The sequence below is a fragment of the Equus przewalskii genome, chromosome 4, assembly GCF_037783145.1.
Source record: "Equus przewalskii isolate Varuska chromosome 4, EquPr2, whole genome shotgun sequence".
In the NCBI taxonomy this organism is placed as follows: domain Eukaryota; kingdom Metazoa; phylum Chordata; class Mammalia; order Perissodactyla; family Equidae; genus Equus; species Equus przewalskii.
In genome coordinates this window covers 7,286,745-7,312,684 of record NC_091834.1, presented here as the reverse complement: position 1 = coordinate 7,312,684, position 25,940 = coordinate 7,286,745, and the positions used below count along the sequence as shown (strand labels likewise).

The 25,940-nt window shown below is 35.6% G+C and overlaps 1 protein-coding gene across 7 annotated transcripts in view; it reads left to right on the top strand.

The window, feature by feature from the left end:
- Positions 1-25,940, top strand: part of COG5 (component of oligomeric golgi complex 5) — a 344,840-nt gene that overhangs the window by 195,877 nt on the left and 123,023 nt on the right. For all 7 annotated transcript variants that reach the window (XR_011539403.1, XM_070617151.1, XM_070617150.1 and 4 more), the window contains 2 exons: positions 508-620; positions 874-951. Coding sequence is in view for 6 of the 7 variants with exons in the window: in XM_070617151.1 (XP_070473252.1) it covers positions 508-620; positions 874-951 (191 nt within the window). In the remaining variant the exon portion in view is untranslated. The remainder of the gene's footprint in view (positions 1-507; positions 621-873; positions 952-25,940) is intronic.

The window sequence follows — 25,940 nt, the reverse complement described above, 5'->3', positions numbered from 1 at the left end:
AAAATATATCTTACTGAACTTGGGGTTTTGTAATTGAAAATTACTTGAATTAATTGTGTTCCCCTGTGGGTTTGTATTATCAATTTGAGGTACGTTTAGTTTTATTTGTTTCTATATTTGTTTGTATTTAGAGTTTGCTTTTTTTCGTTCTTTTAAAATATAAGTTCATTTTGAAATGTGTGGAGCATTTGTGTGCCTCACAGACTCTGCTGCCCTCTGTGTTCCTCTTACCTGGTGCAGTCTCCTCCCACTCCCCTGTCAGGAAACCAGGTTTATTATTTTCTGTTTTCTGTATTGTCCTTTGTGTGTGTGTGTGTGTGTGTGTGTGTATGATCTTATTTCCCTTTCTTAAACACAAAAGGTTAAGATTCTCTTTTATATCACTCATAAGAAATTATTTCCTAAAGAAGGAACTTCTCATTTTTTAGCCCGTGTATGCTTTTCATAATAACATACAATCTATTTAGAAAGTTTTATTTTTAATATTTCTCTGTCACTCATAAACAGGGGGACCTGGACGCTCTACCATGCCAACCCCAGGAAACACTGCAGCTTTTCGTGCTTCCCTCTGGACCAATATGGAGAAACTTGTGGATCATATTTGTACTGTTTGTGGACAGGTAAATATTTTAGAGAGTGAAAAGAACATTTATTATGGATTAACTCCTGGTTATTCCAAGTTGCGTGACCTTGGGCAGCTTTCTTAAAATCTCTGAGCATTTCAAATCACTACATTAGCTGATTATAATATATGTAAAACTTTTGGCAAAATGCCCTTTCTCTTCCCTTGCACTTTCCAGTGCCTGTGCTTTACACTTGTTTCTTTTCAAAATACCCAAGTATATACATTCTCTCTCTCCTCCCCTTTATTAGGTACAACATCTACAGAAAATATTAGCCAAGAAGAGAGATCCGGTTTCTCACATTTGTTTCATTGAAGAAATAGTTAAGGTATGTTTAAATGAAAATATTTTTATCTCTGTATTGAAGAACGCGGCAAGATATGAGCTGCATTGTTTTTGCTCCTGTCTTACAGCAAGCCTACGTATCAGATAGCTATAGGGAGTGTATTTCTTGACAACTACAAATGTTCTTTGCAATATGTGTATAAGCATTTTTGTTTATTGAGTAGATGCTAACAGTAATGCTATTTATAGACTAATTTCTGAAATGAGTATAGTTATTTCTGATTTTCTGTCATATAAATGATTTATTGTAAATGTTTTTCAAAGTTCCGCTAAAGAATAAGATGAAACTTTTTGGTAAATAAGAGATTTACTTAGTGGTTATTGTAATGTCTTATAAAGTCTTCACTGAAGAAGGTAGGATCCATTCAGTTGTTAATTTCTCCTGGAAAGCACGTTGCTGTAATTCATTGTCCGTATTCTGAAATCTCCCCTTTGTCATCCGCCAGTCTGCTGGCCTCATGGGCCGTAAGAATTCCTTCCATGCATAGAAATCCCTGACCCTACATCTTATTCATTCATTTTGGTGGGTTTTTGATAATGACTAGTAGAACAACTAACTTGTTTATCATTAAACCTTAACACCTACTGCTCCAAAGAAAAAAATTCTCTAAGTTTCCTGCATCATGGTAAAGTTTCTTTTGTAGTTCAAAACTTGAAATATTTTATATGTTATATTGGGGACCTCCAAACCACCCCCAGGTCTGGTGATTCACCACACTCAATATGTTGTCGTGCTCTTGGCTATGATTTATTTAGAGTGAAAGAGTATGAAGTAAAATCAGCAAAAGGAAAAGGTGCGCAGGGTGAAGTCCAGAGGAAGCCGGGTGCAAGCTTTCAAGAGTCCTCTCCCACTGGAGTCAGACAGAATACCCTTAATTCCTCCGCCGTTGAGTTGTGACAGCGTGCGTGAAAGGTCATCTTCCAGGAAAGCTCGGCTTGAGCCCAGGAGTCCACAGTTTTAGTCAGGGCTCAGTTACTGCCTAGCATGTACCAAAATTCAAGACTCCCCAAAGAAAAGCAAGTGTTCAGCATAAAGCACGATATTTGTACAAACAGTTTAGATACAATGAGCACTCTTACCAGTTAGAGAATCACAGGGACTCTCTCAAAATCCGAGTCCCAGCTGCCAGCGAGACCAGGCTTGCAAGCAGGCCTTCCTAGCTGCAGCAGTCTCAGACCTGTACGTACACTTGCATTAATTAGTACGCACCTACTTAGATTTCCCTGCTTCACATTTGGCTTTAACTCTGGGAAAGAAACAATAAGATGCTTTTGTCAGTTTGCATACACTAATTTTTGCATTTACTAGTAGATGGGATAATTAATATCAGAAGGCCATTTTTACACGTGAGCAACTGTACACGTAGTGTTATGTTATCATTCACTTCTGATTTTGGTCGTCTTTCTATCCAAATTAATTCGGTCTTTATATGGAGTGACTTGATTTCAAGCTTTTACTGTCTAAAGCTTTGTCTGTTTTTATCTTTTTAATATTTTAATTAATATTCTAACAACATAAGAACAATTATAATGAAATCATTATATTTGAGGGAGTCTAAGAAAAGATTAAAAGTAAAAAAGGGATAGCATCATTAAAGAGGCTTGTGTTTATGATATTATTGCATTGGGGCAAAGTTTCTACAGAAAAACTCACGTATCAATTCTTGGCAACAACCAATTATTACAGTAAAAGAACACTGGCGACTTTTGTGGGCTAGGTTTTAAATGCTTGTGAATTATTATAAATAAAAAGAATTATTAGGAATAGGGATGTATACTTTTATTCACTCTTCATTTAGTTACAAAATTTCTCATTTAATTAAAACCAATAAAGATTGCTTTTTTAAACATTCTTATTAAGCTATTTAAGAATATAGTCATACACAATGCACACACACACATTTACATTTATATATAAATTTTTTGTTTTGTTTTGAGAAAGATTAGCCCTGAGCTAACATCTGCTGCCAATCCTCCCCTTTTTTTTTTTTGAAAGATTTTATTTTTTTTTCCTTTTTCTCCCCAAAGCCCCCCGGTACATAGTTGTATATTCTTCGTTGTGAGTCCTTCTAGTTGTGGCATGTGGGACGCTGCCTCAGCGTGGTTTGATGAGCAGTGCCATGTCAGCGCCCAGGATTCAAACCAACGAAACACTGGGCCGCCTGCAGCGGAGCGCGCGAACTTAACCACTCAGCCACGGGGCCAGCCCCCCAATCCTCCCCTTTTTCTGAGGAAGACTGACCCTGAGCTAACATCCGTGCCCATCTTCCTCTACTTTATATGTGGGACGCCTACCACAGCATGTTCTGCCAAGTGGTGCTGGGTCTGCACCCGGGATCCGAACTGGTGAACCCCGGGCTGCTGAAATGGAACGCATACACCTAACGACTGCACCACCGGGCCTGCCACCTATATATAAATTTTAATGTAAATTTCCAGTTTAGTTGATTTTTTTGGCTAATATTTATGAAAAAAATTTAATCCCTTTTAGAATTCAGTATACTCATCTATATTCAGGAAAGATCAGTCTTTTATGAAAAGTCCAAAAGAACTTTTGACCCTACATACTTGGGAACTCCAGGAAAAGAGAAAAGTAAAAATACTCAATATATCTGTCATATAGTACAAAGATAGCACTTAAATTTTGCAATATTTACAGTAATTTCTTTAAATGGTCTTTATGTAAAGGTAAAAACAAATATTTTTGTGAATTATATAACTGCTATGTAAGAACATTATCTAGGTAAAATAATTATCAATGCTAATAGAATCTTTGTAAAAAGTGTCAGATTTTCAGAATGATTTGAGGCCCTAAATAATGACCCTTAAAAATGTTCAGAAAATTTTAAACTTAAGTAGATGATAATATATATCTGGTATCTTGGGTCATTGAAGAGCAATATCTGGACCAAGCTCTCTAAATAATTTTGTAATCTCTTTTTGAGGAAAAGATTATAAACGGAATGTTCTTACACTACCAGTTGTGCAGCTTCTAGATTACTGAGAAGGATATATTCTGATATTGAAAGTTCTTTCTAATTTAGTGGTTTAGTCTTTTAAACTTGTGAATATGATTTTTAAAAATTAAAACAGTGTGAATAATTCAAGAAGAAACAATATTAGAATTATGCCATTTTCTTTCTATAGTATCTCTAGAAATATCTTTCTACAATTAATTTCCATAATTAGAAATCAATGCTTTTTTTTCCCTACGGAGATAATTTCTAGTAAATGTCTTTTTCAAATAGGAATCTAACTAGAAAAAATTTTTTAAAAATTTATGTATTAAATTTTTATAAGCACTAGTCCATATTTTGAAATTCACTGAAAGCTACATTAGTAGATAGTTTGTCTTTGGTTTATAATATGGGATATAAACAAAGGTACACTATTATGATCATCTCAATAGATGCAGAGAAATCATTTGACAATATTCAACATTGATGTATGATAAAAACTCTCAATAAAATGGGTATAGAAGGAAAGTACCTCAACATAATAAAGGCCGTATATGACAAACCCACAACCAACATCATACTCAATGGAAAAAACTGAGAACAGTAACAAGACAAGGATGGCCACTCTGGTCACTCTGTTTTTTTGGCTTTTTTTGCTGAGGAAGATTGGCCCTGAGCTAACATCTGTTGCCAATTTCGCTCTTTTTTTTTTCCCCTCCCCAAAGCCCCAGTACACAGTTGTATATCCTAGTTGTAAGTCCTTCTGACTCTTCTCTGTGGGTTGCCACCGCAGCATGACTTGCTGAGTGGTGTGTAGGTCCACACCCAGGACCTGAACCGGCAAACCCCAGGCCACCAAATGGGAGCCTGCGAACTTAACCACTATGCCATGGGGCCAGCCACTCTTGCCACTCTTATATGACATAGTATTGGAAGTCCTAGCCAAAGCAATTAAGCAAGAAAAAGAAATAAAAGGTATCCAAATTGGAAAGGAAGAAGTAAAACTGTCACTATTTGTGGATAACATGATTCCATATATAGAAAATACTAGAAAATCCACCAAAAAACTATTAGAAGCAGTTAGCAGGTAGTTAACAGGTACAGTAAAGTTTCGGGGTACAGGGTCAACATACAAAAATCACTTGTTTCTGTACACTAACAATGAACTAGCAGAAAGAGAAATCAAGAATACAATCCCATTTACAGTCTCAACTAAAAGAATAAAATACCTAGGAATAAATTTAACCAAGGAGATGAAAGACCTATAAACTGAAAACCATAAGACATTGTTGAAAAAAACCAAAGCCATAAAGAAATGGAAAGATATTCTGTGCTCACAGATTGAAGGAATTAACATAGGTAAAATGTCCATATTACGTAAAGCAATCTACAGATCCAATGCAATCCCAATCAGAATCCCAAGAACATTTTTCATGGGAGTAGAACAAAGACTCCTAAAATCTATATGGAACAACAAAATACCTCAAATAACCAAAAAAAGTCCTGAGAAAAAAGAACAAAACTGGAGGTATCAATACTCCCTGAATTCAAAATTTACTATAAAGCTACAGTAATCAAAACAGCATGGTACTGGCAGAAAAACAGACACAGAGATCAATGGAACAGAACTGACAGCCCAGAACTAAACCCACACATCTATGGACAGCTAATTTTTGACAGAGGAGCCAAGAACATACTATGGAGAAAGAAAAGTCTCTTCAATAAATGGTGGTGGGAAAACTGGACAGCAACAGGCAAAGGAATGAAAGTAGACCATTATCTTACACCATACACAAAAATTAATGCAAAATGGATTAAAGACTTGAATGTAAGACCTGAAACCATAAAACCTCCAGAAGAAAAAATAGGCAGTACACTCTTTGACTTTGGTCTTAGCAATCTCTTTTTGAATACCATGTCTCCTCAGGCAAAGGAAACAAAAGAAAAAATAAACAAATGGGACTGTATCAAACTAAAAAGCTTCTGCACAGCAAAAGAAACCATGAGCAAAATGAAACGTCAAACTGCCGATTGGGAGAAGATATTTGCCAATTATATATCTGATAAGGGGTTAATATCCAAAATATATAAAGAATTCATACAACTCAATAACAAAAAAATGGACAACTCAATCAAAAAATGGGCAGAGCATATGATCAGACATTTTTCCAAAGATTTACAGATGGCCAACAAGCACATGAAAAGATGTTCACCATCACTAATTATTAGGGCACTATAAAGCAAAAACTACAATGAGGTATCACCTCATACCTGTCAGAATGGAATTATTAAAAAGACAAAGAAATGACAAGTGTTGGGGAGGATGTGGAGAAATAGGAACCCTTATATACCGCTGGTGGGAATGTAAATTAGTGCAGCCACTATGGAAAACAGTATGGAGAATCCTCAAAAAATTAAAAATATAACTACCATATGATCCAGCTATTCCACTTCTGGGTATTTATCTAAAGAACATGAAAACACTAATTCGAAAAGATATATGCACCCCTATGTGCATTGCAGCATTATTCACAATAGCCAAGACTTGGACCTTAAGGTACCCATCAATGGATGAATGGATAAAGATGATGTGGTATACATACACAATGAAATACTACTTAGCCATAAAAAAAGATGAAACCTTGCCATTTGGGACAATACGGACCTTGAGGGGATCTTGCTAAGCCAAATAAGTCAGGTGGAGAAAGACCATTACTGTGTGACTTCACTCATATGTGGAAGATAAACAAACACATAGATATGGAGAACAGATGGTGATTACCAGAGGGGACATGGTTGGGAGGAAGGTGAAAAAGGGGTAAAGTGGGCACGTGTACGGTGACGGATGGCAACTAGACTTTGGTGGTGAACTCAATGTAGTCTATACAGGAGTTGAAATATGATGTAGGTGTGAAATTAACATAATGTTATAAACCAGTGTGACTTCAGTGAAAAAAAAAATTTTAATGTTGAGCTGGGAAAAAAATTTGCAACTCTTTTAGTAAATAAAATGCTGATATGTTCATTATAAAGAACACTTACCAATCAGTACAAAGAAAACCTAAAAGCAAAATAGGCAAAGGATTTGAAGGCTGTCTCCTAATAAAGAAACTCAAATGACTTAAAAAAAAAAAGTTATACTATTAATGTCATGTCAATGGGAAAATTCAGTATCCATTTCCCTGGTTTCTTTGTTTTTAAACTGTTGGATTCTAATGCTTCTATATTTAACTGTAAACTGTAATGGAATTTACATATTTGATTTCTTCTTGCCAACTTGTTTCATTCCTACCAAAAAAAAATTTATTTTCCATTTTCCTTCGTTAAATAATTTTTGTGGTTATTATCCTTTTTTAGTTCAGTACCTATAGATTTTTAAGAAATTAATGGTCTTTATTTTTTACAGCACCGTTAGATTTACCAAAAAAATGAGCTGAAAGTACATCTGTTGCTTATGTTATCATAACGTCTGTGTTGTATTATGCAGAACCCATGGAACTGTACAACACAATGAGCTAACCCTAATGTAAACTGTAGACTTTAGTTAATAATAATGTATCAATAGTGGTTCATCACTTGTAACAGATTCACCACATCAATGCAAGATGCATAATGCATTATGCAAATACATAATGTCATGTATCCACCATTATCATATCATACGAAATAATTTCAGCAGTTTCACTTCCCTAAAAATATTCTATGCTCTACCTGTTCATCCTTTTCCCAATTCTCTCCCAAACCCCTGGCAACCACTGACCCTTTTGCTGTCTTTAAAGTTTTGCCTTTTTCAGAATGTCATATAATTGGAATCATACAGTAGGTAGCCTTTTCAGACAGGTTTCTTTCACTTAGTAATATGCACTTAGGATTCTTTCATGCGTTTTTGTGGCTTGGTAGCTCATTTCTTTTTATCATTGAGTAATATTCCATTGTATGGCTATACCTTGTTTGTTTATCCATTCACCTATCGAAGGACGTCTTGTTGCTTCCATTTTTTGGCAGTTCTGAATAAAGCTGCTATAAATATTTGTATGCAGGTTTTTGTATGGACATAAATTTTCAAGTCCTTTAAACTATGTTTAGCTTTGTAAAAAACTGCCAAACTGTCTTTCCCCGTGACTGTATCATTTTGCATTCCTAGTAGCAAAGAAACGAGTTCCTGTTGCTTAACATTGCGCCAACATTTGATATTGTCCATGTTTTGGATTTTAGCTATTCTAATAGGTGTGTAGTGATATCTCATTGTTTTCATTTGTATTTCCCTGTAGATTTTTTAAAAATTGTATTTATGGAAAAAAATCTTCATTAGTTAAGGTTCTAAGATTTTATCCGTAGGAGAATAAACTTCCTTGCCACACTCATTATCTGTTATAGTCAACTCATTTGCTTAAAATAGTCTAAAATAATTTTTATGAGATTAAAAGCAGTTTTTTAGCATTTCAAAAGACAAATCTTAACAGTCTCCCTTTTGAACACCGATTCAAGTAGTGTCAAAGGCAGGATTATACAGGGATTAAGAGCTGGGGCCTTTGGCCTTGGTATCAGACAGAGCTAAGCTTTCCTCCTTTGATAGTGCAGCCTGGCGTAGGTACTGTAATCTTGCAGAATGTCAAACAGCCAATGGGGATGGTAATACTACCTGTAGAATTGAAGTATGCTGAGGGACAATGAGATAATGGCTCAATAATTGTCTATCATAATTATTATTTTAATCTGTTTTTTAAACCTTGAAACTTTAATTTAGAGGTCGTAAACTTACCGTGTGCTAGGAATAAGGAACCTTGCCATTTGAGAAAATCAGTTGTGTTTAACAGTTCTAATAACATGATGTGCATGTACATTAATTCATACAGAATATCAGAAATTTGATATAATTTAAGAAATCATGCTTCCTTGAATAAGACAGTATCAAGGATTTACTGTGAATCATGATTGTATGTCTCACTTTACTGAAGAATCATGGGTTTATGGTTTCACATTTGGTAATTTTATAGCCATAAAAACATGAGAATGATTTTCCTTAGTTCTGTTCTGTGAGCTCTTGTGAGAATTGTTAAATCATTTATATGCTTTTATTAGGCAAAAAAAAAGGATTTATGTACTTCCAGGTTTTTTTTTTTAGTTTTTCCAAATCTTTCTTGGTGTTTCTAAAACATTCGATTCCAAATGTTAGGGAGAACTGTACGTATCAGTATTCAGAGTTTAATCTTAGGGACGTTCAAGAGGAGAAAAAAATCCCGCAGAATGATAGTTTCACTAATGCTTTGTTCGTTCAGAAGATTTTGCAGTAAATTTCCATCATGTTATAAAGAATACCTCAAAGTGTAAGGAGGGCATAAATGGGTTAAGTATAAAATAAAATGGGACCAATTATATCAGGTATAACAAATCTTAGGAATATAGTTTAAATGTAGAGCCTTTTGAAAGCTTTCCTTAATTAAGTTAACTGTGCCTCTGCTTAATTTAATAGATGTCTTGGCTAACTTATAAAATTAGCCTCTTATTTTCAGTTCGTACTGTAATTTGAAAAGAGACAATCACACCTATCAATCATATTAATTATTTAGGGCATTTAAATGTGGAATATACTTTTTCCCTTTTGATACTGTATTTTCTATAGTTTACTTGAATGGATAAATCATTAATTTTAGGGACCAGCCCAGTGGCGCAGCAGTTAAGTGCACATGTTCCACTTTGGTAGCCCAGAGTTCGCCTATTCGGATCCCAGGTGTGGATATGGCACTGCTTGGCACGCCATGCTGTGGTAGGCGTCCTGCATACAAAGTAGAGGAAGATGGGCACAGATGTTAGCTCAGGGCCAGTCTTCCTCAGCAAAAAGAGTAGGATTGGTGGCAGATGTTAGTTAGCTCAGGGCTAATCTTCCTCAAAAAAAAAAGTCATTAATTTTAAATTAGAATTTTAGACTGTTTATTAGACATCGAAAGTTCTATTTTGGTATCTTTTAAAACCAGTTAAGAGTTCTAGTATTGCTATATAATCATCAATACTATATATAACACTTTATTTGAAAGTGAGTATAGCAAATTATTGACAAATTATTTAGGATCCACACAGTGGAAAACAGGTTGTAGATTCTCATCTGCAGAATTAAGCCAGTTTAGCTGTATGTGGGAGTATAGGTATGATACTTTCATCTTCTAAGCCAGCAGTTTTCATCATCGAACAGAATCTTGTAAGCATGTGTGTAGGATGTATTAGGCTAAATTTGGAATGCGTTCAGCATTTTGAGCAGCTATAGTACCAATGAGAATTTTAACTGTGACAAAGAATGTTTTCTTTTGCACTTTCAGATGTATCAAATGACTTGATAATAGCATTAAAGACTCAGAAGAATTTTACGATACTCAAATATGAAATATTTTTAATATTATGAGGAAAATAACTTGTTTTTCTGTGGCATCTCAATTTAATAAAAAAAATCAAGTAGCAATAAACCAGTTAAATTTCCAAGTTAGATAATATCAATAAATATTCTTATTTATAAGGGCTAGAAAATTTCTGGTTTACTAGTATAGAGACTAGAAATTCTTAAGGGCCCTGTCACTACAGTACAAACAGATTCTAGACAAATTTAGAAAAGCACAGTTTTTGTTTGTTTGCTGAGGAAGATTTGCCCTGAGCTAACATGTGTGCCAGTCTTCCTCTGTTTTTCAGTATGTGAGCCGCCAGCACAGCATGGCCACTAACAACAGTGTAGGTCCATACCTGGGAACCAAACCCAGGCTGCTGAAGTGGAGTGTGCTGAACTTAACCACTAGGTCACTGGGGCAGGCCCAGAAAAGCATAATTTTTAATGTAGTGCTGGGCCTGCCAAAAGTAAGAGAATCTCTCAGGGGCACATACATATACACATATACATATGCATGTACATAAGCATATAAAATTGTTGAAATTGTAGTGGAGATTTGTGAGCTATAAGACATTGCAAAAGCTGGAGGTGCCCCAGGGTCAAATGTTCATGTCATCATGGGATCAGTCCACCAGACTCTGGGGCTCTAGAAAAATGGAGGAATAACCCTGACAGTCGCGTTGAGCTGAGACTTGTGATGGTGGCTAACATGGTCCTCCTTTGGAAACAGTACCTCTCTCCCCCAAGAAACAAACGCGGATCCTCTGTGGAGGAAAGCATTTCTAGTTTTAGCCATCAGAATTCTCCACATATTAAGGTCAGCCAAATATGAGCTCACAGTAAAAAGTCACCAATCCTATAAATAAACTAGAAGCTATGATTGAGAGTCGGCATGAAAGATAAAGACAATGCAAAACAGATTTTAGATTCCTGAAGAACTTCTACAGGACAGTATGGATTTCAGATGTTAGAATAATCTGATAAAGAATCTAAAATACCTATGTATGATATATTTTAAAAGTAAAGATGGAATAAAAAGTGAGAAACAAATGACTGTTAAAAAATGACCAGATAGAGCTAAAACAGAACCAAATAGAACATTTGGAAATTAAAAATAAAATCATTGATATAAAAAAATCAGATAGGTTAAATAGATATTGCATAAAGCCAAAGAGTGAATTAGCAGCCTGGCAGATAGAATTGATGAAATTATCGAAAATGCAGCATAAAGACAAGGGTATGGAAAATATGAGAGGTTAAAATAATTCAATTAAAAATTGAGTGAGGTTTTAGTATAAGGCTAATTGGAAAAGCAAAGCCAGCACACTAAAAATGAAAAACCATTTGATCATCTCAATACTTACAGGAAAAGCATTTGACAGAATCCAACATCCATTCCTGATAAGAACTCTCAGCAAACTAGGAATAGAAGTGAGCTTTCTCAACCTGGTCAAGGGCATTTAGGAACAAGGAACAGGGACAGTCATATAATGGTGAAGACTGAATGGCTTTTTCCCCCACATTAGGGAGAAGACAGGGAAATCTTTCTGCTCTCACTGTTTCTATTTATCATTCTCCTAGCTAGTGCAATGAGCAAGAAAAAGAAATAAAAGACTTCCAGTTTGGAAAGGAAAAAGTAAAGTAGTTTTCATGCACAGATGATGTGATAATCTATGTAAAAGATTTAATGGAGTCTACAAAAAAGCTACCAGAACTGCTAAGTGATTTTTTTTTGCAAGATTATAGAATACCAGCTCAATATACAAAAATCAGTTGTACTTCTGTATATTAGCAATGTACAATCAAGAATTGAAATTTAATAATCCTATATACAGTAACATCAAAGAATATGAAGTACTTAAGAATGAATCTATCAAAAAATGAACATCTGTATATTGAAAACTATAAATAGTGCTTAGAAAAATTAAAGAAGATCTAAATAAATGGAGAGAGATACCTTATTTATGAGATGATAGATGCACTATTATTAAGATGTCCATCCTTCCCAAATTCATCTAATCCCAGTGAGTGTTCTGGAGGAATTGACAAGCTGATCCTAACATTCAAATAGAAATACAAAGGACCTGGGATACCCAACACAACTTTGAAAAAGAAAAGCAAAATTGGAGGGCTAACAATACTTGATTGCAAGACTTATTATAAAACTGCAGTATTGAAGAAAGTGTGGAGTTGGGTAAAGTTAGACATAGATCATTGATGCAGAATGGAGAACCCAAAAATACACGCCTACATATATGGGAAACTGCCTTTCAAAAAGAGTTTCAAAGGCAATTCAGTGGTGACAAAATAGGCTTTTTAACAAATACTAGTGCTGGAACATTTGTATATCCAAATGTAAAACGTAAAATTCTAAAACTTACAGAAGAAAACAATAAAACTTTGTGACCTTGGGGTAGGCAAAAACTTGTTAGATGAAACAACAGAAACTCTATCCATCAAAGAAAAAAATTAATGTTTTGGAGTTACTCTCAATTAAGAATTTCTGTTCTGCAAAATACTCCGTTAAGAGAATACAAGACAAGGCATAGAGTAGGAGAAAATATGCGCAAATCACATATCTAATAGAGGAGTTAGGTCTAAAGAACTCTCAGAACTCAATAAGAAAACAAAAAATCCAGTTTGAAAAATACCAAAGATTTGAATAGACATTTTACAGATGGATGTCAAATGAGCACATTTCTAAAGCTTGAAAGACCTGACTGTATCAAGTATTGGTGTTGATGAGCATATGGAGCAACTGGACTCTAATATACTGCTGATGGGAAATGTAAAATTGTACAGTCATTGGAAAATAGTTGGACACTTTCTTAAAAAGTAAAACCTACGCATACTGTATGACTCAGCAATATGCCTCTAGGTGTTAATCCAAGAATATATTTATACAGAGACTTGTATCCAAATGTCCATAGCTGTCTTCTCCCTGTGTCTTTGCATCATCTTCCTTCTGCATGTGTCTGTGTTCAGATCACCTCTTCTTATAAGGATACCAATCACATTGGATTAGGGTCCACCCTAATGACCCCCTTTTAATTTAATTACTTCTGTAAAGACCCTGTCTTCAAATGTGGTCACATTCTCAGGTATGAGGGGTTCGGACTTCAACATATGAATTTTGTGGCAGGGACAACTCAGCCGTTAACAGTGATTTACAGTGATGGCAGTGAAAACGGTGAGAAGTGAACTGATTTGAAAATTATTCAGGAGATACAATTGACAGATCTTAGTGACAGAAGTGGTGAGATCGAGAAGAAGGTATCAAGGATGACACTGGGCTCCGGTTTGACAAGGGTTCTGGGAGATAGTAATGTCTTCATTTCAGAGCATAAACTGAGAAGTACGTTTAAGAAGAAAGATGCTGAACTCTGTATTCAGGTGCTCATGTGACATTCAAGTGAAGGTGTCAGGTAGGCAATTTAATATGTGGATCTGGAGTTCAGAAGAGATGCTTAGGATAGAGACATAAATTTGGGCAACATCAGCTCATAGATGGCAATCGAAGCTATGGTAATGGCTGAGATTGGCTATAGAGAGAAAAGAAATGTACCTAGACAAAGTCCCAAGAAAATGTAACTTATAAAAATCATATAGAACGCTGTTTTCTTAAAATGGTATATACATTTTGACATGGAAAAAGATAGTTATAATTTCTACCTATACATTTAAAAAGTCTTATCCTTTAAACTGTTCTTGGGTATTTTATATTATACATTTTTTATTAATATAATAATATTTGTGTATAGAATTTAAACAAATAAGTAAACATATATTAGAGTGTGTATTAAAAAATATTTTACTTTCAGTGAGTTTAGGAAACACTGTAAAAGAGGAGGCAATGAAGAGTATCCCAAGAGAAGGATGAAACCAGAGAATAGGGAGAGGGAAGCCAAAGGAACGGTTTTAAGGAGAGTAGGGCTCATACCAAATCTGATTTGACTGATATTGTATGTAAAATACCAGTACCTTATGCATTCTCAACAAGGCCAATATTGACCTCAAGAGGGAGAAATAGTTCTGCTTTTTGGAAGGGAGAGGGTAGGCCCCCCCAAATTTTAGATATTACAATGGTTCATGGCCTCCAGAGCTCAACCCTACTGTACAAAATCTTATTCCTTAGTATTTAATTTCTTTTGTTAGGGAGAAACTAAGTTAAATTTGAATTTAAACTTTAAGTACAGTTACATTATATAATTATATGAGTATAATAAGTACTATATATATGTAATTAGTTATTAATTTATTTTCTCTTTGGAGGAGTGATAATTAAAAGGTGGGTTGAGAAATGGTACAGTGAACTATATGGAAAGGGTTTTGAAACACTGTAACACTGTAGTTTAACAGTGATCCTCGAGGGGAGAGTGTGGGTTAAGGCATTTGAGTTTGAAGAGTAACTTTAAATTTTTACCATATGTATTTCAGTATTGAATTTTTTACATCAAGAATTTATTCTTCTGTTGAGAATTGTTAGATTATCTACATTACTCCTCCAAAAAATTAAAAAGAATAAAGGAAGCATTGTATTTAATCCTATGACTCAGAGGTAACCTCTGTTAATATTTTGTTTATAGTTTTTCTGTTTAACGGCATACATTTTAATGAGTCATATCTATTTTACCTTCAAAAGGTATCTGAAATCTAATTACTTTTCACTACCTTCCATACCACCCTAGTCTAAGCTCCCATTTTTTAAAACAAAAAGTAGATTGTACCATAAATATTGTTCTTTTCTCCTTGAACAATATACATATAAAAGCCAACATTCTGATTTTAACTGAAATTCTTTGGTTGTATAGGCTTTCTCATTTTCTCTGTGGCATTCATCTTCAAGTCTCTACTGAATTTCGATAGCTTCCTTCTTTTGTAATCAGACACAGCAAAATTTTCTCCTTGAAGGCTATCTTCCAGTAGAGAATTTTTCTTTGCCTTTTTCTTGCTTTGCCAGGATCCTTCTGCTTTGACTCCAGAAGATGATTAAGAGCTGATTTAAAATTCGTTTCTGTTTGGTTTCTTTGATAAAGTCTGCAGGCTTTCTTCTTCACACCGGATTTCTCCGCAGAGATCTCTGGCACAGACTTGCTGCTAAATCTTTTGTTTCCTCTTCTCTTTTGATCTTGATTTAGCTCCCTCTGCTTCCCTCTGACCTCCTCTCATTAAGCACACTGACTTATAAACTCTGTTTGAACAGAGCCTCACCTCCCCCTTTTGTCTCAAAGATAGAGGTAAGTTGTATCTCCTCTTTCTCAGACTTACCCCTCTACTCTTGTTTTTCATTTTACATCTTACCCTCTCCTAGAATTTCTCTGCTTTCTCCAATATCAACCTTTCCCGCCTACTTCCTCTCACGGGTCTACCATCTAAAACCAAAATCAAAACAAAACCCTTGGTCCTGCATCTTTCTCTAAGTATTTCTTCCCTTCTTGCCCAGATTTCACTAAACTACTCTCTGTCTCTACTTTCTTGTTTCGGTTTTGCCCCAAACCCCTGAAATCAAGTTTCCACTCTACTGAAACAGTTCTTGCTAAAGACATTCTAGGGACCCAACTACCAAATCCTTCTGCTCACTTCTTAGACCTCTTTACTTCACTTTTCTGAGGTAGTAACTTCTTCTTAATGCCTTCCTCCTTCACAGATACTACAGCTCTTCAGAATCCTTCACTGATTCCTCCTCCTCTACTTACCTCTCCTTTTAAAATATTTTATTTATAAAATTTCAAACATATACCAAAGTATGAAACCAAAGTATAGACAGTGTGTCCTTACGTACCCATTATCCAGCTTTAGCAGCTACAAACTTGTGACCCTTTTTTTTTTTTTTTGACTATCTCTACCCACTCCTCTCTCTCCACTCTGAGTTATTTCCATGTTGTCCCCCTGGGTCCTGTCCTCAACATTCTTTTCTTCTCATGCCACATGCAATCCGTAGAAAAGCTCACACGTGCTAACAGTCTCTGCTGCTTCCAAATGCTGATAATACTTAAATCTCTCTCTGCAGCTTAGCTCTTGTTCTTCAGCGAGAGATTTATATTCACTGGCTTAGATCATCTTCACTTGGATGCCCACAGGTTCTAGAAGCGTAAGTCTAAATGAGCTAATCTTTCTCTGTCCACCTGCTACTCCCAACATTCCATTTTGCTTGGTCAGGCTCCACCCTCCTAGTCCTACACAAATATGTCTCGTCCTAGTGCTTCATCAATCTATTTACTTGCTCATCGTCTTATTAATTTTCCTACAGCCTGTTCTTGCTATTCTATTGCTATGGCCACAGTAAAGTTCTTTTCACCTAGACTATTTTAGTAAATTCATAACTGATCCTGTTGCCCACAGGCTCCCCCCCACCTCACACACTATTCATCTTTCACATTATTATCAGAGTGATTTACCTAAACACAAGCTTAATCATGGTATTCTCTCATTAAAATCTGTAAATGTTTCACTGATATCTATATGATGAGTTAAGACACTACTTGATCTGATGCATGTCTTCATTTTCACTCTCACCTCTTCCCTCTTTCCTGAGTGCTTACTGTGCATTCAAAGGATAGAAAATGGTGTTTCACACCTTTGTGCACTGTCCATCTCTCTGTCTGGAATGCTCTCTGCTCATCCCTTCTTCCCATCTGTATGATGAATTTCAATCTCCCTTTAAGATCTAGCCCAAGATATCCCCACTCTTCATAACAGAGTAAATCCTATGAATTGTTATTACCCCTATTGTTTATATAGCTATCAAGGTCAGAAAGATGAAGTAGCTGCCCAAGGTTACAGACCCAGAATGTGGCCGACTTGGATTTAAGTCAGGATTATCTTATTTCAAAACCCATACCTTTTTACCACGCCTAACACAAGAATGTTAGCTTGAAGGTTTGGGCCTTATACTGTGTGCCATAAGAAGCTGTCAAATATATTTGAACAAGCAAATCCATGGTCAGTTCCATGATATACAGATAGAGAAACTAAATAATATCTGCTTTGAAATTTATTCTAAGTGTTATCTGCCTACATTTCTCTATATATATTTAATTACATCAAATTCAATGACAAAAACAGTCAAAGACCAAGCTATAATTCTAAATAAAACATTCATCCACACATAAATGTTTTAGTATTTCTGTATATTTTATTTTTATTCTATTTATATACATAAAATATATGATTTTTGTTTTGTTTTCCACTTATTGGTCTCAGCCAAAAGTCCAAATTTCATCTTTTTTAAAGTGAGAATTACAATGCTGTTTCTATTTATGACTAAGAAACAAGGCCAAGAAATTGTTTTAAATTGCAATCATTTCCCAGAATTGATCTGATAATGTGATTGCATTGAACTTAATGAAAGCGCTATGGTCTGGCTGTTTGTATCCCCCTAGGAGTCATAGAAATCCTAACCCCGAAAGATGATGGTATTAGGAGGTGGGGCCTTTGGGAGGTGATCAGGTCATGAAGGTGGAGCCCTCATGAATGGGATTAGTGTCCTTATAGAAGAGACCCCAGAGAGCTAGGTCCTCCCTTCTACCATGTGAGGCTACAGTGAGAAGATGGCCATCTGTGAGGAAGTGGGTCGTCACCAGACACCAGATCTGCCAGTGCCTTGATCTTGGACTTCTCAGCCTCTAGAGCTGTGAAAAATAAATTTGGTTGTTTACAAGCCACCCCATTTCTGTTAATTTTGTTATAGCAGCCTAAACAGACTAAAACAGAAAGTAGGACGGTATTGAGTGTAGATTGTAAATAGAGTCATGTCAAATATCCTTCCAGTTGAAATCTAGTTGTATTATTAAAATCTAGTTGAATTAATTTTATTTCACCATACTTAGGAGCACTTATGTAACAGGCTAATTTTATTTGAAAGAGTAAGTGAAATGATTCTTTTATATATCTTCAAATTTCATGTTTTATTCAAGAAGTTATTTTTATGTCATATTTTATGGTTTGACAATAAATTTTTGATAATTCTTTGACAATTAAAATTAACATTTTCTCTCTTTATATTTTTATAGAATATATGTAATATGTGTTATATATGTGTGTATACATATAGAAAAAATATACATATATATTATATATATGTAAAATTTTTGTTTTAATATACTATCCTACCCCCAAATCTACTTTTTTATTATTATTTCCTACACTTTTCACGTCTCTCTGAATCTAGTTCATCTCCTTGTATCTTTCCTAAGCAATTTTCATGTCTTTTCTCATTCCAACAACTCTGTGTCCTCATTATGCATCTTTGGTAACTAGCTCTAGCTCTTAATGTGACAAGTCCTTGGAATGACTGATGCATTCATTCATTCTTTCATTTTTTCAACAGTTATATTAGTCAGGGTTCTCCAGAGAAACAGAACCAATGAGATGACATACAGAGAGAGAAAGAGATTTGTTGTAAGGATTGGCTCATGCCCTTATGGAGGCTGATAATTTCCGACATCCACAGTCAGCAAGCTGGAGGCTGAGGAGAGCTGATGGTGTGATCCCAGTCTAAATCCAGAGGCCTGAGACCTGGAATTGTGGATGGTGTGGTCCCAGTCCAAAGGCCTGCAGGCTCAAGATTCAGGAAAAGCCACTGTTTCAATTTGAGTCATAAAGCAGGAGAAAACTGATACCCCAGCTTGAAGACAGGCAGAAGGAATTCTCTCTTAGCCTTTTTGATCTATTCAGGCCTTCAATTGATTGGATGAGGCCCACACACGTTAGCAAGGGCAATCTGCTTTACTCAGTCTACCCATGTAAGTATTAATCTCATCCAGAAACACGCTCACAGACATACTAAAATTATGTTTCATCAAATATCTGGAGTACCTGGTGGCCAGTCAAGTTGACTCATAAAATTAGCTATCATAACAATATTAGGTACTACTATGTGGCATTCACTGGAAATACAGTGATACATACTAGTAATTTTGATTATAAATTACAAATGGTGTTAGTGATGTTGACAAGTATTTATATAGTGCTTGCTATGCCAGGCACTATTTTAAGCACTCCAAAGAGTTAACTCATGAGGTCTTTGTGATAAATGTAGGAAATGGGTTTCCATTTTACAGATGAGGATACTGAGGTATAGGGAAGTTAAGTAACTTATCTAAAGTCACACAGCTAGTAGTAAGTGGAAGAGTCTAGATTTGAACCTTATTATTCTGACTCCAGAGTTCCTCTTCTTAAGCAGGACTCCATTCCTTTATTTAAATAAATAGGAAAATAAATCGTTATGATGGGGAGTATGGGGTGCTATAGAATTATATAACACAGGGCACTGAACCTGGGGAAATTGAGAGAAGAGACACCTAAACTGAAGTTTGAAGAAGGTCTAGGTTTGAAAGGCCAGTAACTGAGAGAGACTACGAAAGAACTTTCAAGAACCAGAAAGATTTTGAATGTGGTTGGATCTTTGACCTCAGTGTTGTGTGACAAGAGAAATAGGCTGAGCAATCAGGACATAAAAGGCTTTGTAAGTCAGGTTAAGGGGGAATAATACTTTATCAATCAATCAGACCTTAGATCAAATCCCAGTTCTGCTACTTTCTGTATAATTCTGAGCAAGTCGCCTTATCTCTTTGAGCTTCTGTTTTCTCTCTAGAAAGAGACCAAGAAGGTCCCCTTGTAAGGTTGTTCCATTCATTCTTTTAATAAATGTGTATTGTGTGCTTTTACATCCTGGTCACATTCTTGATGCTGAAATCACAGTGGTAAAAACACAAAATGGGGCCTCTGCTGTCGAGCAGCTTACACTCTAGTGGTGGTTGTGAGGTGGAAATGATGGAACACCCGGCAGTCCCTGGCACATAACGGACATTTGGGAAGTGTTAATTTCTCAGCCAAGGTTCACACATATTCTAGAGTATGGACACTTTTTCTGGGTTCTTCTCTAACTTAAAAGTACATACTTGATGGCTTTGAAGTTTTGAGTGACTTGTCACTAAGAGGGAAGAAGTAGCCAGATTATCTGGAAACCCCATGTTTTCTATCAAAAGGGCATGTCTAGAGCTTAGAATTTTCTTGTTTTTTTTTGGCAACTCTAGAAAGTCTTAAAGAATTCCTATTATTTCTGGAAATCTATTTCATTAATTCTGTGGAGTTACAAAGATGATTTGCCTCAAAGGAATTTATGGTTAATTGTTGGAATACATAATGACACATCCAAAAGAAATACAAGAGAAAGCCTGTAGAGAAGATAAAAGCAGACAAAAATAATCCACAGACCAAACACAGAAAACAAGGAAACACAAAGAAAGCATAAAATGAGGTAATAAAAGCAAGAACAACCTATCAGGTAAACATATTTGGTTTCTAATTTCCTATTAAAAGAAAAAATTGTGTTTAAAAATAAAATTAAAATACGTGTTATGAGTCATGTTAAAAAAGCAAACGGATAGAAAGAATGAAAATACATGGATTGACAGACATTTCTCAAGTTAAAGCAATAGTGACTGTTAATTTCAGATAAAACATGCAAATAATGATATAAAGAATAAAGAGAGCCACACAAACTTTCTCTTCAACAAATGGTGCTGGGAAAACTGTATATCCATATGCAGAAGGGAGAAATTGGACCTTTACACCATATACAAAAACTAATTCAAAATGAATTAAAGCCCTGAATGTAAGACCTAAAAATCATAAAATTCCTAGAAGAAAATGACATTGGATTTGGCAGTGATTTCATGGATATGACACCAAAATCACAGACAGCAAGAGCAAAAATAGACAAATGGGACTACATCAAACTTCAAAACTTACGTTTGATAAAGTACACAGTCAACAAAGTGAAAAGGCAACCTACAGAATGGGAGAAGATACTTGCAAGCCATGTATCAGATAAGGGATTGATGTCCAGAATATGTAAAGAACTCCTACAACTCAACAAGAACAGCAACAAAAACTTGATTAAAAGATGTCTAAAGGAATTGAATAGACATTTCTCCAGTGAAGACATACAAATGGCCAACAAGCATATGAAAAGATGATCAGCATCACTAATCATCAGTAAATGCAAATTAAAATCATAATGAGATATTGGGACTGGCCCTGTGGTGTAGTGGTTGAGTTTGGTGCACTTAGCTTTGGCAGCCCTGGTCCATGGGTTCGGATCCCAGGCGTGGGCCTACACTGCTAGTCAGCCCTGCTGTAGCAGCAACTCACATATAAAGTGGAGGAAGATTGGCAGAAATGTTAGCTCAGGGCTAATGGAAGATTGGCAGCAGATGTTACCTCAGGGCTAATCTTCCTCAGCAAAAATAAATCATAATGAGATATCACCCTGCCCTCATTAGGATGACTACTATCAAAAACCCCCAGAAAACAACAAGTGTTGGTGAGGATGTGGCAAATTGGAACCCTTCTACACTGTTAACGGGAATGTAAAATGGGGCAGCTGCTATGAAAAATAGTATGGAGGTTCCTCAAAAAATTAAAAATAGAATTACCATATGATCCAGAAATCTTACTTCTGGAGATATATAACCAAAAGAATTGAAAACAAGATCTTGAAGAGATATTTGCCCACCAGTGTTCGTTGCAGCATTATTAATAGTAGCCAAGATGTAGAAGCAGTTCTAGTGTCCATTTACAGATGAATGAATAAAGAAAATATGGAGAATATACACAATGGAATATTATTCAGCCTTACAAAAGAGGGAAATCCTATCATATGCTACAACATAGATGAAACTTGGGGATATTATGTTAAATGAAATAAGCCAAACACAAAAAGACAAATATTGTGTGATTCTACTTATATGAAGTATCTATGGTAGTCACTCTTAGAAACAGAAAGTAGATAGGTGGTTGCCAGGGGTCTGGGGAGAGGAGAAAAAGGAGAGTTGTTCAATAGGTATAGAGTGTCAATTTTGCAACAAGTTGCATACAGTTAACACTACTGTACACTTAAAACTGGTTAAGATAGTAAATTTTGGTTTTTATCACAATTTAAAAGAAGAAAAGAATCATTTTATGCATCATTTTCTTTGCATTTAAAAAATTTGAGGACTGGGTATTAAGTATTTATTATATTAAAGAGTATTAAATGATCCTGTAAATTTCTTATTGGAAACATTGAGCTATTATATTAATAGATTTCCTAATATTAAATGATACTTACATTGCTGACATAAATCCTACTTGTTTACATATATTCAAATAATTGTTTTATTTTTAAATCAAACATTTTTATTATATTCATTGGGTTTTTTTAATGTCACGTTATTTTTTTAATTTTTATTTTTTTATTGCAGTAACATTGGATTATAACACTATATAGCTTTCAGATGTAATATATTTTGATTTCTGTGTAGATTACATCATGTTCACCACCCAAAAGCTAATTATGATCCAGCACCACACATGTGAGCCTAATCCCCCATTTTGCTGTACCCCCTCCCCCTTCCCCTGTGGTAACCACCAATCCAATCTCTGTTGCTATCTGTTTGTCGTTGTTTTAATCTTCTACTTATGAGTGAGATCATACGGTATTTGACTTTCTCCCTCTGACTTATTTCACTTAGCATAATACCTTCAAGGTCCATCCATGTTGTCACAAATGGCCGGATTTCATCATTTCTTATGGCTAGGCAGTATTCCATCGTATATAAATACCACATCTTCTTTATCCATTCGTCCCTTAATGGACACCTTGGTTGCTTCCAAGTCTTGGCTATTGTGAATAATGCTGCAATAAACATAGGGGTGCATGTATCTTTATGTATTTGTGTTTTCAAGTTCTTTGGATAAATACCCAGCAGTGGGTTAGCTGGATCATATGGTAGATCTATTCTTAATTTTCTGAGTAAACTCCATACTGCTTTCCATAGTGGCTGCACCAGTTTGCACTCCCACCAGCAATGAACAAGGGTTGCCTTCTCTCTACATCCTCTCCAGCACTTGTTGTTTCCTGTCTTGTTAATTGTAGCCATTGTGACTGGTGTGGGGTGATATCTCATTATAGTTTTGATTTGCATTTTCCTAATAGCTAATGATGTTGAGCCTCTTTTCATGTGCCTGTTGGCCATCCGTATATCTTCTTTGGAGAAATATCTGATCAGATCTTTGCCCATTTTTTAATTGGGTTGTTGGGTTTTTTTTTTTGTTGAGATGTTTGAGTTCTTTGTATATTTTGGATATTAACTCCTTATCCAAATAATTATTTTAATATACTGTTAAAATAAATTTGCTTTTGGGGCCAGCCCCGTGGCTGAGTGGTTAAGTTTGTGCACTCTGCTTCGGTGGCCCAGGGTTTCACTGGTTCAGATCCTGGGCACAGAGCTAGCACCGCTCATCAAGCCGTGCTGAGGCAGCATCCCACATAGCACAACCCGAAGGACCTACAACTAGAATATACATCTGTGTACTGGGTTGCTTTGGGAAGAAGGAGGAGGAGGAGAAGATTGGCAACAGATGTTAGCTCACATGCCAATCTTAAAAAGAAATTTTTTAAATAATAAATTTGCTTTCATGTCTGAGAATTTTGTATTTGTATTCTTAAGCAAGATTGACTCAAGTTTTCTTTTTTAAGTCTATGTATGTAAAAGTATATTTATAGTCATCAAATGTTTCTCAGAGGGAAGGCTTTCAGTTTTTCACCGTTCTGATATTAGCTGTGGGCTTTTCCTATATGGCCTTTATTACGTTGAGATGATTTCCTTCTGTTCCTAGCTTTTTGAGTGGTTTTATCATGAAAAAGGTGTTAGATTTTGTCAGATGCTTTTTGTGTGTCAGTTGAGATGATCATGTGGTTTTTGTCCTTCATTCTGTTAAGGTGGTATATTACAATACTTCTTTAATATGATGAAAAATATCTACTTTAAACTAAGGTGCATAATATACAATACACATATTGCATAACATCTTGGGAGTCTGAATCTATTTTCTGACCATTGCATAAAAAATTAACAATTATCATTATTACTTTTTTTACTTTTCCTGAGGAAGATGAGCCCTGAGCTAGTGTCTGTTGCCAGTCCTCCTTTTTTTTTGCTTGAGGAAGATTAGCCCTGAGCTAACATCTGTGCCAGTCTTCCTCCACTTTATATGTAGGTCACCACCACAGTATGGCTGATGAGTAATGTAGGTCCATGCCCAGGATCTGAACCTGTGAACTGGCGCCACTGAAGGGGAGCATGCCAAACTTAACCACTACACCATGGTGCTGGCCCCCACCATTATTTTTATTATATGCAATACCCAGTTGAATTCAAAACCAAAGACTTATTAAACAAAGAAACAAATTACAATGAAAATAGAAGTGTGCATAGGTGTAAACGTGAGAAATCAGTATCTTTTTGCTGGCCATTTTTTAAATTTAGAATTAGTAATGAGGGGTCAGCCCAGTGGCATAGTGGTTAAGTTTGTGCACTCTGGTTCGGCGGCCCAAGGTTCGTGGGTTCAGATCCCAGGCATGGACCTAACACCGCTCATCAAGCCATGCTGTGGTGGCATCCCTCATAAATAGTGGAACATTGGCACAGATGTTAGCTTAGCAACAATCTTCCTCAAGCAAAAAGAGGAAGATTGGCAACAGATATTAGCTAAGGGCCAATCCTCCTCACACACACACACACACACACACACACACACAAAGAATTAGAATTTGAAATTAGAATTTCATTTGTTACAAGTGTAACACTAAAACAGAATTAACGAATTTCTTAATTTTTCTTTTTATGACAATAATCATTTGAACATTAGACATTTTATTTATGTTATTAGGGTAAACCATATGAAATAGGTATTTTTGTACTTCAAAGATAGAATATTGGTAATTTGATACTGTACACTACCCATGTAGAAGTTCCCTAAAGGTACTTGGTAAAACTTCTACAAGTGTGATTCTCTTTCAACAGTATTAAAGTTCTTTGTCATATTTTAACAAATGATACTCGAACCAGTATTTATCTTTTCCTTTTAGTAATTAATTTCTAAAACGTGTATTCAAAGTTGAATGAAAGTATCATGCTGAGTAGTAGTAAGTAATTCCTGTGATTGTTTTGTATGTGTTTAAGGAGGATAAGCCCTGAGCTAACATCTGTTGCCAGTCTTCTTCTGCTTTGTCTGTGGAACACCGCCACAGCGTGGCTTGATGAGCGGTGTGCAGGTCTGTGGCTGGGATTGGAACCTGCAAATCCCGGATGCCAAAGCAGAGTGCACGAACTTCACCACTACGCCACCCGGCGGGCAGCTCTGTGACTTTTTTTTTAAGAACTGTGTCCACTGTACTTCAGGCAGTTCTTTTTTGTAATTCGTGAACTATATTTTGCTGAGCATTCTTGGTCTAATAAGCATACTTTGTCCATCATTTTGTTAGGGTGACACAAATTACCTTCTGTATAACAAAGGATGATGATGATGACAATTATTGTATTAATAGTAACTAACATTCACTGAGGGTTTATTATATGTCAGGAACTGTCTCAAGACTTTTTTTTTTTAGATTTTTTTACTTTTGCTAGTTTATTAAAGGATATTATAAAAGATACAGAGGAATAGCCAGATGAAGAGGTATTTAGGGCAAGATGTACGGGAGGGGTGCAGAGCTTCCATGCTCTCTCTGGCGCCACTCTCCCTGCATCTCATCAAGATTTTACCTTTATAAAGTTTTAAAATCCTCTTAATAATCCTGCACTGTAGCTACCG